Raw genomic sequence first — 15,000 nt, forward strand, 5'->3', positions numbered from 1 at the left:
ATAATAATAATAATAATAAAGAGCCTAAAGTGATGTTTTAGTTCTACACCAAATGACTTTAACTCCATTATTTAAATGATTATTGAATAATCTGTTCAGTCATCTGAGCTCTGCAGGTTGTTGTTCATCTTAAAGTGTAATAAATTAAATGGTACGTGATTATATTAGCGTAGTAAGTTTCTCCTCTCTGTCGTTGTAGAAAGTTCAACATCGAATGAATTACTGCGAGAGAAATCACTTTCCTTTATTTAGTTTAATGAATCCTCTCCGTCTAACGGAGATAAACTGACTTTACTTAGTTCATAAAGCGACAAAATACGTTTAATTTAAGTTGATCTGAAGAAGAACTGGAACCAGCGAACGCTTTAACTCCAAAACGTTCTTAAACTTTCATTTATTTTAGACTTTTGAGGATAATTTTCTGTTGATCGAACTAAAGCAGCTTAAACGACCAACTCAACATCTAAATAATCATGACTTTAATCGTCTGATTGAGTTGTAAGAAGCGGCTCGTCTGAAACAAACACCTCCTCTCTAGATGAACGTTAATATTAAATATTAAATTAAACATCACGCCGCTGTGTTTAGGCTCAATCATCTCACCATTAGATGTGGTATTGTATCAGATTGTCCTTCACGTCCTTAAAGTCTTAAATCGCTAACATCGGGTCTTTAAACGTCCTCCAGGAGACTCGGGTTCATGTTTACGACGTCGTGTTTTTTTGTTTTGGTCTAAAATCGTAGATTTCTTCTGCAGAATTAAACTTTTCGACGCTTTAAAACCCAAACCTGACCCGATGCTTCACTGCGCTCTGAACCTGGAACTGATGTTTTTAATGAGAGCGGATCAACAGAATATTAAAAGAAGACGATCTGATGAACCATTAATGGCTTTAACACATTTTTCTGAAGCAAAAACCGTCTCCGGTTCAACCGAATGTCTAACTGCGTTTGAAGAAACACCAGATTGAGTCTGGAGAGATGTGACGGACGGTTTAATCATCTTAAAGATTTATTCCTAATGACGATAACAGCTCCTTGCAGCCTCACACGTACTCTTTATAAAAGTCTTTAAGTCTATTTTTAAACAAACATCAGGCCTTTAAAGTCATTGAACTGTCTTATTATCACTTTCTAATCTCAACATTAAGCGTTTACTCTGATTTGCTTGAGTCTGGATCTGTCCCTTCAGCTGCAGAATCTGAAGTTTTGACGCCTATAAAGCTGATAAACTGACCTTTTTATTACACCGTCATTAAACCAAACTCCATCTATACCGGCTTAAAAAACAGCTTCCTCTGCTGCTCCTCCACTTCCTGTTCCCCCAGATGCTCAGCGAGCCCTCCGGCTGCTGGAGGAGTACCGGACCAAGCTGCACCACGCCGAGGACCGGCAGCTCCGCCACTCCATCCAGAGGGTCATCGACATCTTCCAGAGCAACCTCTTCCAGGCGCTCATAGGTACGACCGGCCGCTCCCTGCAAACATGCATCCTGTACATCCTGGGACTCTGACTGGTCATGCAGCTCTCAAGCTACGGAAAGTCCTGGAGAAAAGGCCCAAGATAGTCCAGAAGTACATGCATTAGGTCCTTAATTAAGCTGCCACCACATTCATTTTAGAGAGAAACTGTGAAAGCAGAGACTCCTCCTGATGTTGCAATGACCACGTTTAAATGCTCCAAATAGTCTGTTTTTTGTCTTGTACTCAGCTGGCTGGTTGCTTTGTGTTCAGCGCACACAGCTGCTGGTAAACAGGAGAGAGTTAGCATTAGCTGCTAACGCTATAGCTACTGCTGTCGGTTACAAACTGAAAATAGCAGCAGAGAAAGTGTGTGTGTGTGTGTGTGTGTGTGTGTGTGTGTGTGTGTGTGTGTGTGTGTGTGTGTGTGTGTGTGTGTGTGTGTGTGTGTGTGTGTGTGTGTGTGTGGTCGGCACAATGTTTTTATACGATACCCGGTAATGTAAAAGTGAAGGCAGCGCTGCACCGTCAGAACCCCGTTATTGTGACTCTGTGTGGTGACGCTTCACCAGGTCAATGGCGTCGCTGTGAGAACATCATCGCTCATGAAGACAGCTGAGCTCATTGGATCCACAAGAGTTCTCCAGTCAAACCCAGTTTATACAACTCAAGGCTGTTCAGGGACCCCAGTAAGCAGAGACACGCTAACACACTGAAGCTTTGTTTGTACTCACTTTGCACCGACGCGTGAGTCTCCACAGATGAACCGCCAACGTTTACACTTAAATGTGCTTTTTGTTGCATTATTCTCCAAAAACGTACAAACTAAATGTGTGAAGAATCAAAAATCCACAGATTTTAATTAAATATCAAAGGTCAAATACCAGCTGATGAACGTCGGTAAACTGATAATGTGTTAACAGCTGCTGCCCACCTCCATGACCTCCGTCACGTTGAGTAGATCGGCAGGGAAGGGTCGGCCGGGGCGAGAGGTCGTAAATATCCCAGAGTTAGAGCACACATGCGACACAAACGGCAAGCAGCAGCATCTGGTAGGAAAGACGACGACAACCTCAGAAGGAATCTGCTGGAAAAATAGTGTGTGTGTGTGTGTGTGTGTGTGTGTGTGTGTGTGTGTGTGTGTGTGTGTGTGTGTGTGTGTGTGTGTGTGTGTGTGTGTGTGTGTGTGTGTGTGTGTGTGTGTGTGTGTGTGTGTGTGTGTGTGTGTCATCAGTAATTCTCAAACCTCTATCGAAAACCTTTTCAAGTGTTTTAATAAATAACATGTTTATATATTTTTAAAAGTACTACAAAGTTTCAAGGGGTGTGAATCACCAGAGGCCCCACGACACGATATAATCACGATACTTAAGTCACGACACGATATAATCACGATACTTAAGTCACGACACGATATAATCACGATACTTAAGTCACGACACGATATAATCACGATACTTAAGTCACGACACGATCTTATCTCGATACTTAAGTCACGACACGATATTATCTCGATACTTAAGTCACGACACGATATTATCTTGATACTTAAGTCACGACACGATATAATCACGATACTTAAGTCACGACGTGATATAAAACTACTGGGGTCGGCTTTTTGTCAATTCTTTTGTGGTAAACAAAACGAGCTGAAATAAATTGAGTAGAGAAGCAATAGTTGATGCGGTTTTGTGACTCTTTCCGTGTCGTGCAGGGAAAGCTTGTTATGTTTAAATCGTAGAGAAAGTCATTGACAGACGATGGCTTGACTTTGCACAACGTTTGGTGTTTTTCACACGCTTTCTTGGAGAATGAGTCATGTTTGTAGTTTTGAGCGTCTTTCTCAAAGGCATTCATTAACCGGTCTGAGCGAGTCACTGCGTTGGCCCCGATATTGGTGTTTAGTGTCGTTTGTAATACGTTTGTGTGGCGCAAATATGTTTTTAATCCGTTTGATTATGAAGTAATCCCCCCCCCCACCTCGTATAAACCAGTTATTTAACTTGTGTGAATAAAAACATGTCCGTTAATCTTCTGTTCTTGAGAATCAGAAGTCGCCCTGCAGGTTTCCAACAGTCAAAGTCGTTGTGTGTCGTGTTGCTGCAAGCTATCGAAACCAAGTGGAGGATGCTCTGTGCAAAACAATAGTACTCACTACATTTATAATGTGACGATCACTTATCGTTAGGGAAACGAATGCAAAGGAAACTCGTGTCACACATGAAATATTTACGGGGCTGAATGCACCAGAACAAGTATCTTATGTGAGCCTTTAAGTTGGCATATTATACGTTCAGCTCACAGGAGACCCACAGTTACTGCGATCCTTTCTTTACCAGTGAGAGACATACGTACATAATACATCATAGACGCACGGAGACATCTGAGGTCAACAGAGAAGTGCATCATGAAAATGAGTTGGCGAGGGCGTTCGCTAACGTTAGCTGCTAAGTCTGGTCCGAGTGTGTTGCTGAGATACAGAAAGGTTCGAAATAATTTCCTCCTTTAAAATGTAATTTCAGTGTCAGAAACTTCAGAGGACGAACAAACAAAACAAACTGTTAAGAATAAATGCAGAGGAGGAGTTTTAATTATCTGTAAACTCATATCTCATATTCATAAACTACTTTATTACCTTTTATACAAACCCTGTAAAGAAACAAGTCAAGTATTAAATGTATTATAAAGAGGTTGAATATCCTGTAAACTATTTGATTTGGCTGAAAGATATTTGTTCAAATGTAGGTTTTGAAGGCGTGTCCTCATACAACGGTTCGCATATTATCTTACGAAGAGTTGCACATTTTTCGTGCGTTTTCCGGTATAATTTTGTGTGATATCTACGAATCACGTGCGTTATTTTCCGTAGCTTTAGCTACGTTGTGATATAATCACAACATACAATGATATTTATAATATCGACAGATTCTCCGTTCCTTCAGTTCGGGTTCCTCCTCCTCCTCCTCAGCATCTTCATCACTAATAGATGAGTGCAGATCGTCAGTGTGAACTCAGTGGCCTTCTTCTCTGCTCGTCCTTCAGCAGTCGACTCTCTGGTGGTTGTTGGATGATTGACAGCAGATACGAATAAAAACACGCGAGCTGAAGATTACATCAACAAAGCCGGCTTTTCACAGCCAACACTGATCAGATAATCAATACAGCGAGTCCGCTCAGGACTCAGTTATTGTGAGGAAACGGTGTAGAGAGTTTTGTTGAGTCATCATATTATTTGAGTCTTTTTTGGGGATATTTGTGTATAAATTCTTGCGTCTCTGAGTGAGCGTAGTCAAAGTCGATATCTTCTTACAAATGTTGATGCAAGATGTCCCCCCCCCCCCCCCCCCTCATTAGGGATTTAAGTGTCTTTACAACATGAAACATTTGGGAGGATGCATCGTTACGTTTGACCTCCACTAGAGATGTACTGTTGTCATGGGAAAACAGATATTATTGGATTAGTTATTAATGTTTTCAGGTGGTGACAAAAAAAGGTTCTTTTTGTTAATAGACAGGCGGCAACATCCGGTTTTGACATTTGAATCCAAAGCTTCACGTGTTAAAGCTGCATTCTCTCTAGTGTCCACCAGGGGCGACTCCTCTGGTTGTATAGAAGTCTATGAGAAAATGACTCTACTTCTCTCTTGATTTATTACCTCAGTAAACATTGTAAACATGAGTTTATGGTCTCAATCTCTAGTTTCAAGTCTTCTTCAATACAGCATGATGTTCATTTAGTAAATGATGGTCCATTTAGAGTCACACAGACCATAAAGCAGGGGATGCTTTAGGGGCGGGGCTACACAGTGATTGACAGGTCTCTGCGTCGCTCCTCCTCAGTCCAGATACGGTCACTTCCTGTTCACTGGTTGTAAAAAACACAAGATGGCGACGGCCAGGACGCCGAACTCGTTGCTTCAAAACGTCCACAAACCAACGAGAGACGCTGTTGACTACCGGATGTGTTTATTCTGAAATCAGGTTCCATGGTGGTGCAACAGGAAGGGGCGGGGCTTCTTCTTTCTCTTACAAGTTGACTTATTTATTTGTGTTGCTCTCTGTCACGGACAGTAAAGACACGACGAATATCTCAACCCTGAAAACATGATTATCATGATTCAGTGAGAATACTAAGGAACAAATGTCGTGTGTAGTTCACATCAAATGAATTGTGATCACATCGTCACAATGCGGTTCTAAATGGTCGTGAGTCATAACTCGGTGCTTGGTCGTGGGCTTTGCCTCCCGCTGTTGGATCATAATTAATGTGGCATGTCTCAGTGATCTGATGGAAAAAATAGATTCCTGCCACGCAGTGTCCAATCTGCCAAAACCCCCCAAAAAAGAGATGTCTGCAGCCGGCCCAGTCCGGTGTAATCCCTCTGTGGACACGACGATTACCCCGAGTCCCTAATCTCCCCCCCACCCCCACCCCCACCCCCCCCCCCCCCCCCCCCCACCACCACCACCGCTGATTTAAAGAGAGACAGTTTGTGTTTTCCAGCTCCGACCGGCCTGATTCCTCTCAGAGAAATAGATTTAAAGGGTTGAAGGTCGGAGAATAGTTTATAACACGAGGAGAGAAACTTCTGCTCACAAGTTCCCCAAAAAACTAAGTCCACGTCTTCAAAATACTCTACTGCAATAAAAACTCCTACAAAACCTGGACCCAGAGACCGCGTAGAGGTTCTACTCAAACTGAGATGTCTCAACTAGTTAATGGATCATCATGAACTGTAAAGCAGACGTTCATGTTCCCCAGAGGAGGACTCAGGCTCACGGTGGGGATCCTCAGGCTGGAGCGCCACCAGCAGGTCAACGTTTCACCTTTAGAGGGCCGTGTTCATCACCAATCCTTTAATCTGGTCCAGAACCAGTCTCAGTGTAGTCCTGATCCTCTATATGAACCCGTCTCAGTGTAGTCCTGATCCTCTATATGAACCCGTCTCAGTGTAGTCCTGATCCTCTATATGAACCAGTCCCAGATCCTCCAGCAGAAACCGGTCCACCGTGGACAGACCAAACAGCGACACCACGCTGCTGGAGACCCAGGACGTACTGCTGGACCCGCTGGAGGGAAGGGAGGCACGGGAGAACCAGAACCAGGACTGAGAGGGTTCAGACTGTCAGACCTGCTGCAGTAACATGAGAGGGGTTCTAAAGACTCTGGAGCTCAGAGACACTACAGCTTTAGACCACAGGGACCACCAGAACCACCAGAAGCACCACTAAAGTTCCTCGTAGTAGCTTCCAGTGAAGGACGTGAATACTTCATACACGTGTTTATAAATACTTGTTACCGCTTTGCCCTCCTTTTCCCTCACAGCTGGGTGAGCGGGGAGGTTATTTTTAAAGTGTGGTGGACTGACGCACGTTATTCTGCTGTATGTGCAGGAGGGGAAACCGTTTGATGCTCGTACTGACGGGATACAGTCTGCATCATCATCTGTGTGAAGAAGAGTTTAACTTGATGAACTCAGCCTCTAAAGATCCTTAAATGTTCCAGTTTAGATTTAACCCGTAGTTTAGATTACTACTTTTAACTTTTGCTACTTAAAGTTGATTTTGTATACTTTCACTTCTTCTTCTTCTTCTTCTTCTTCTTCTTCTTCTTCTTCTTCTTCTTCTTCTTCTTCTTCTTCTTCTTCTTCTTCTTCTTCTTCTTCTTCTTCTTCTTCTTCTTCTTCTTCTTCTTCTTCTTCTTCTTCTTCTTCTTCTTCTTCTTCTTCTTCTTCTTCTTCTTCTTCTTCTTCTTCTTCTTCTTCTTCTTCTTCTTCTTCTTCTTCTTCTTCTTCTTCTTCTTCTTCTTCTTCTTCTTCTTCTTCTTCTTCTTCTTCTTCTTCTTCTTCTTCTTCTTCTTCTTCTTCTTCTTCTTGTAAAGTGAAGAGCGTCTCTGTTCTCTAATAACAACACGGTGTCGTCATGTGATCGCTCCAGTGTTCACTGTGTTCATTGTTATTCTGTGACTTTAAAGTCCTTGATGGTGGAGGATAGTTTGAGGGTTGTGGGAGCAAGAAGAGAGTCAGATCGTCTCATAATGTAGAAAAGACACCACGCTGTCAGTGTTAAGGCACCAACTAACACATATTTAAATCGCCTCTACTTTCACCCGATTTATGTTAAGAAGCGCCGCGTTTTATGCCGTTTAAAAACTCATTTCTTTGTTTTTCCCCTCATGGTCGTGAGCCCAAAGTCTCTGTGACCAATCGGTGAACAGTAAAGCGCGACCAAAGCGGTCGGTTTTTTAAAACCGCGTAAAAAGCAGCGTTTTAAATTCCGTTTAAAGGCGTTTTTTTTCCCCATAAATCAGGCGACAGTAGAGGCGTTTAATGGCTCTGTTGGCTCTGTTAAAACATGAACCTCTAACTTAGGAAACAGCCTCCTGGTTTCACTGTAACTCTATCTCTGAACACTCTCCCACAATCCACACAGGTCCTCCTCATTGGACATCAATACGTATTCAGAGTTCAATACATATATATATATATATATATATAATGTTTCTAGATTTTTATATATATATATATATATATATATATATATATATATATATATATATATATATATATATATATATATATATATATATAAAAATCTAGAAACATTATATATATATATATATAATGTTTCTAGATTTTTATATATATATATATATATATATATATATATATATATATATATATATATATATATACATACAGTTCTTCTTCTGCAGAGGAGAAGCGAGGAGACAGAAGAGGGAACGTGATATTTTTAGGTCTCAACAGTTGAAGCTATTTTCAGTCATCAAAGGATTGTAAAAAACATTTGATGACATCAGCGAAGAATCTCTTTCCTGTGACGCTTTACTCAGCAGAGTTATCTATTAGTGCTCAAATATAAATATTATTATTATAATAAAATGTAAATATGATGCTGCACAAGGAGGTGGTTTTATTTTAAGCTGCACAGGACGAGATTACAGAGAGAGTTCCTGCAGCAGCTCCACGTGGCGCATATATATATATATATATATATATATATATATATATTTTATTCAACTAGAACATGCTGATTTAACTCGTTAAAGTGAAAGAGTGAGACCTTTTTGGTTTGACTTTAACATGTTATAACCGTCCTCTCGTCCTCTTCGTCGACCACAGATATCCAGGAGTTTTACGAAGTGACCTTATTGGACAGCCAGAGATGGGCGGAGTCTTCCAAGGCGGCGGACCCCATGGCGCCCGTCCATCTGTGGGACTTCTCTAGCCTTCAAAGCACAACGGTGACCTCGGACACTCTGCCCAGCCTTAGCACCAGCATCGAGGTAAGAAGCCCCGCCCCTCACCTGTCGGCCCAGTCATGTGACCAGGAAGTCAAACTCTACTCGCTCTCTGTGATTCTGTCCTGGTGAACGTTGTGTTGTTGTGTCGGTAAAAATAGAGTGTTAAGAATAGATCACACCTCTCAAAACATCACAGGATGAAGTGTGGAGCAGCGTTTGTTCTGATGGATGTTGAGCTGCTTCAGGCTCCGGTGTGGATTCTTATTTATGTGAACGCACACCCGAGTCGCCCCAAAGAGGATTGACAACACTTGTCGTCTGCTCCTCTTCCAGTTTCTACTTGTGTTCCTCTAAGAAAAGCTTGTTTCCACTTAAAACTGACCCTTTAACGGGTAGAATTACAGTTTTATGACGACGGAAACGAGACTAAAACTTCACGAAAAGAGAACACTGAGTGAAGTATTTTAAATTTTTTGTGATAATGTGAAAGATGGACGAATGAATAATTACTGTTTTGATTGTACTTTGGTTATCTGGAGCATCACAAATATTAACATGTCTCTTGTTTTTGAATCTGGGTTTTTGGAAGTCGCCATCTTGTTTTTGTTTGCAACCAGAAGTGACAGGAGAGGGAGGAGCTAAGTACAACCGAACCCTTATTTTTAGGCGACCAAAATGTTACAATTAACCTTTTTAGGAAGTGAGAACACACTGTAAAAAGTGTTGAAAGACAAAAACACGGACAACCCTCTGGTAGAGACCTGTCAATCACTGTGTAGCCCCGCCCCTAAAGCATCCCCTGCTTTATGGTCTGTGTGACTCTAAATGGACCATCATTTACTAAATGAACATCATGCTGTATTGAAGAAGACTTGAAACTAGAGATTGAGACCATAAACTCATGTTTACAATGTTTACTGAGGTAATAAATCAAGAGAGAAGTAGTCATTTTCTCATAGACTTCTATACAACCAGAGGAGTCGCCCCCTGGTGGACACTAGAGAGAATGCAGCTTTAACACATGAAGCTTTGACTTCACTTTTTCCTCCTGAGAACATTTGAAAGGCAGACCTGCAGCGTCATCAAGTTTCTGTTTATTTCTCTGGTTAGCAGAAGGCTAAGCTAAACTATTAGCAACACTTTCTCTCCATCTCTTCAATGCTTCGTCTGATATCTAGCGAGCTACGATATCAACAGTTTATCATCTCAAATGTTTGCGATATTGATTCTGTCCCCTCACAACACAACACGATGACGTTCTGGCTGCTTCTACTCCGACCTGATTCCCGTCTTTTTGTTTTTACCTCCTGCTAACGCGTGATGTAACCACGACTCTGTTAAAGGGTCTGTAGCTTCGTCTGTGAACGTTTGCTGGTTCTCTTCTATAATAACACTGTAGGTTGGCAAAAATAAGACATTTTAACACTTTGATGGACATTTCTTACTATTTTCTGACATTTCTTTTAGACCAAACGGTTGATCAGTTCATCGAGAGTATAATCTGCTCACTGTTGGATCATTTAAATGGTTGGTAGCATCATTTTAAGGGTGAAAGTAGTCTGAGGTCGTTACAACTGGGAACAGTTTGTATGAAAGCAGCTTTACAATAAAGTACAAGTCTGAATGTACTTCAACGGTAGGTGATTGTTTTTAACTGTCAGTTGTTGAGGATTCGTGTCTTTTATCAGCATTAGTTCATTAACATTAATTCACTAAGGATTAAACAGATTTATGTTTTGGTTAATGAGTCAGAAAGTAAAGATGATCACTTTGAGATCATAAAATCAAACAAAGTGATCTGTTCTCAGGTCTCAGGTTTCCATACCAGTTCATGGGATTAGCCAGAAATTTGGAAAATAATCTACAAAATGTCATTTTCTGGTCCTGGTATGGACATTTTCTATTTTAAAGCTGGCGTTTGTGGAGGAAACGCAGTAAACAGCTGGTGTCTGGAGCAACGAAATGAACTGGATATATTTAATCCAACCTTTATTCAGACGGGATAATCCCGACGAGATTTTAAATCTCATTTACAAAGGAGTCCTGATGCTGTAATATTAATATCAGACGGACTAAGACAATCAAAGTGACCGTTCTTTAATGGCTTCACCTAAAGTTCTGCTTCTTTTGGGGAGGTTTACGTCCACAATGTCGAAGTCCGCTTTAAGGGGGAACAAAAGTAAGAAGCGTCAGGGAGAGCAACTGAGGAAGGACGAAGACGATGACGGGACGTAGGAGACGATGACGGGACGTAGGAGACGATGACGGGACGTAGGAGACGATGACGGGACGTAGGAGACGATGACGGGACGTAGGAGACGATGACGGGACGTAGGCGACGGGGACGGGACGTAGGAGACGATAACGGGACGTAGGGGACCATGACGGGACGTAGGCGACCGAGACGATGACGGGACGTAGGCGACGGGGACGGGACGTAGGAGACGATGACTGGACGTAGGAGACGATGACGGGACGTAGGAGACGATGACGGGACGTAGGAGACGATGACGGGACGTAGGGGACCATGACGGGACGTAGGCGACCGAGACGATGACGGGACGTAGGCGACGGGGACGGGACGTAGGCGACGATGACGGGACGTAGGAGACCATGACGGGACGTAGGCGACAATGACGGGACGTAGGCGACAATGACGGGACGTAGGCGACGATGACGGGACGTAGGAGACGATGACTGGACGTAGGAGACGATGACGGGACGTAGGCGACAATGACGGGACGTAGGCGACGATGACGGGACGTAGGAGACCATGACGGGACGTAGGCGACCGGGACGCGACGTAGGCGACGGGGACGGGACGTAGGGGACGGGACGATGACGGGACGTAGGCGACGGGGACGGGACGTAGGCGACGGGGACGGGACGTAGGCGACGGGGACGGGACGTAGGCGACGATGACGGGACGTAGGCGACGATGACGGGACGTAGGCGACAATGACGGGACGTAGGCGACGGGGACGGGACGTAGGAGACGATGACTGGACGTAGGAGACGATGACGGGACGTAGGCGACAATGACGGGACGTAGGCGACGATGACGGGACGTAGGCGACAATGACGGGACGTAGGCGACAATGACGGGACGTAGGCGACGGGGACGGGACGTAGGAGACGATGACTGGACGTAGGAGACGATGACGGGACGTAGGCGACAATGACGGGACGTAGGCGACGATGACGGGACGTAGGAGACCATGACGGGACGTAGGCGACCGGGACGCGACGTAGGCGACGGGGACGGGACGTAGGGGACGGGACGATGACGGGACGTAGGCGACGGGGACGGGACGTAGGCGACGGGGACGGGACGTAGGCGACGATGACGGGACGTAGGCGACGATGACGGGACGTAGGCGACCGGGACGGGACGTAGGCGATGGGGACGGGACGTAGGCGACCATGACGGGACGTAGGCGACGGGGACGGGACAATGACGGGACGTAGGAGACTATGACGGGACGTAGAAGACGGGACGTAGAAGACGGGACGTAGAAGACGGGACGTAGGCGACGGGGACGGGACGTAGGCGACACGTTAGCTGTTAGCCGTTAGCCGTTAGCTCCGTGCTGTCCATAGACGTCACTGTGATTACTCTGAGCATCATGATGGGAATGAATCACAAGTGTCGGAGTAAGTTGTTCCAGATGTTTTAAGGTTGTTCTTTCTCGGCTTATTTTTTACTTGCAGTGGTGACGACTTGTGAACTCGTCTTCTACGTCTTCTCCACTCACCGACACGCTGTTTGTTTGTACCGATCTACGTTCTATACCTTTTTATACTCCACACCACCAATCCAGACTTTCAGGTGTGAACAGGCCATGAGCAAAAAGTACGTCAACTAGGAATCTGGATTCACAAAACTGAAAGTCAAATTGTGTTTAACAGTCTTTATCTTCACAGCCACTGTTTTCTCCTGTAACTCCACCCGTGTGGCACTGAACCAGGCTCAAAACAAACACACCCACTGTGTGCACATCCAGTGTGTTTGCATTGAACTTCTCTCTCTCTTTCCTCTCTCTCTCTCTGATTTGTAAAACAAACCTGGTCCCTCGTAGGACTCCCCCCTCCTAAATGAAATCCTGCACACGTTGGCGCAGGCCAAACGCCCCCCCGGCCCTGACGGACAAGTAAGTACTGGACGCCTGCTGTTGGTGGGGGGGGTCGGTGTCGGTGTTGTCCACCCTCGCTGCATGTCCCATCCAGTCCTCATGTGCTTTGGATCATCGGAGGGGGCAGAGTGTGGGGGGGGGTTCAGGGTCAGGTTCGGCCTACGATGGCCTCAAGGTGTCGCTGTAGTTCATTCACATCGACACCAAGATGCAAAACATGAAACCAGACGAGGAGCGATGAGGAAGCAGCCGGTCGAACGGGAGAAATGCGTCGCTGTGAAACATCCGCAGCGTTGATATTAAACGGTTTTACATTCATCGAGATGAATTTAAAGTCTTTGGAAGAAGAGGAAAAACTTTCACAGGGAATCAAATTTAGATTATTTAAAATAAAAGTTTCTTTCTATAGAAACTGAACATCAGACTAATTCACAGAAGATCTGCAGCATCAACATATTTAAAACAGACCAAACATATTTAACAATGACTTCTTACAATTAATAACTTTATTTATATACCTATCACCTTTAAAAACAGAGTTCACAAAGCAGCAAAAACAAAGTAATAATGACGATAACAGAAAGCAGTCGTTAAGATAAAAATAAAATATTTGTTTGTAAAATATTTTAGTAAAATCATCACATATAGCCGGTCTGTAACCAGGTGTTTCAAGACGTTCATTTAAAAGAGATTAATTAAACCTGTAAAGAATAGAACTGAAGTAACGCGAGGACGAAACGTAGAAATCTGAATCCAATGACTCAAATGCTGCTCTGGAGAAGAACAGTATGTATTAAGATTTGAGATTTTAGTAAACCGAGTCGTCACTAAGTAGTCGTTGTGCAGACAGATGTTGCACCCGTCGGTCCAGATGTGCATCAGGTGATCAGACTCATTAGGACGTCTGATCGTCTCTCTGTTCCAGCTGCTTCTCTCCTCTCTGGTTTTATATTAATGGATTAATAAAAGTAAAAGTTTTCTATGTTGAGAAGAATCACAGCGACATGTTGAGGTAGTTTGTGCTGCGTTCAGGGGTCCTGGGTTCATTGTGCTTCATTCATTTTTGGTTGATGTTGTCGGGTCTGAACAGTACACCTCCTGTCCTTTAAACAAACGCTCTCAGTCCGCTCAGCTGTGGTGCTTTGGTCACATCTACAGATTGAACATAAAGTGCATTAATGGAACAGGACTTCACACAGGTAGAGAGGTTCACCTGATGGAGCAGCAGCTGTTCATCTGTCTCCTCTAGTTTATGTGACATCTGCTCTGTAACGTCACACTGAGTCCTTTCTGCTTTCTGTTTAGACTTTTGTCCCTCTCGTCCTAAAAAAAGGTGAATTTATTTGAGAGATGAACCATATTAAATATTACGATCCCGTGCCTAAATATCTCCATAGTGACACCGAAGCACCTGGGAAAAATAATGGAATAATAATAGTGACATGATAACATGGACTTTTAAATATTAGTTTGATTGTAAAAATGTAGTAATTATAAGATGTACATGATGCACAGTAATCTGATGTTCCCGATACTTTATGTGATGTAATGATAATTAATGATGTAATTCATTTTTTAAAAAAGTAGTTAAAAAATGTTATGAATAATAATAGATATAATTAATAATACATTATTAATTAATAATATAATGATGTAATTTCATGTGTTAGTTCACTTTATATTTGCGAGATATCACTTATTTCTTTGTAAAACAGCGCCCCCACCTGCTCATCAGTATGAGTTCAGGCGGAAAGCGGTACTGCAGCCCGGGAGACAAAGAGTACACAAACTGATCCTAGACTAGCTGATCCTAAACTAAGTGATCCTAAACTAGCTGATCCCAGACTAGCTGATCCTAGACTAGCTGATCCTAAACTAGCTGATCCTAGACTAGCTGATCCTAGACTAGCTGATCCTAGACTAGCTGATTCTAGACTAGCTGATCCTAGACTAGCTGATCCTAGACTAGCTGATCCCAGACTGGCTGATCCCAGACTAGCTGTTCCCAGACTAGCTGATCCCAGACTAGCTGATCCTAGACTAGCTGATCCTAAACTAAGTGATCCTAGACTAGCTGATCCTAGACTAGCTGATCCTAGACTAGCTGATCCTAGACTAGCTGATCCTAGACTAAGTGATCCTA

The 15,000-nt window shown here is 43.4% G+C and overlaps 1 protein-coding gene across 1 annotated transcript in view; it reads left to right on the forward strand.

Annotated features, from left to right (window-relative positions):
• LOC306705990 (uncharacterized protein) overlaps positions 1–15,000 on the forward strand; it is a gene marked incomplete at both ends in the record, with an annotated part of 31,997 nt that overhangs the window by 1,688 nt on the left and 15,309 nt on the right. The window contains 3 exons of the mRNA XM_079172903.1: positions 1,329–1,460; positions 8,603–8,766; positions 12,804–12,875. Of these exons, the coding sequence (XP_079029029.1) occupies positions 1,329–1,460; positions 8,603–8,766; positions 12,804–12,875 (368 nt within the window). The remainder of the gene's footprint in view (positions 1–1,328; positions 1,461–8,602; positions 8,767–12,803; positions 12,876–15,000) is intronic.

This window comes from Pholis gunnellus (genome assembly GCF_910591455.1).
Source record: "Pholis gunnellus genome assembly, chromosome: 14".
Lineage (NCBI taxonomy): Eukaryota > Metazoa > Chordata > Actinopteri > Perciformes > Pholidae > Pholis > Pholis gunnellus.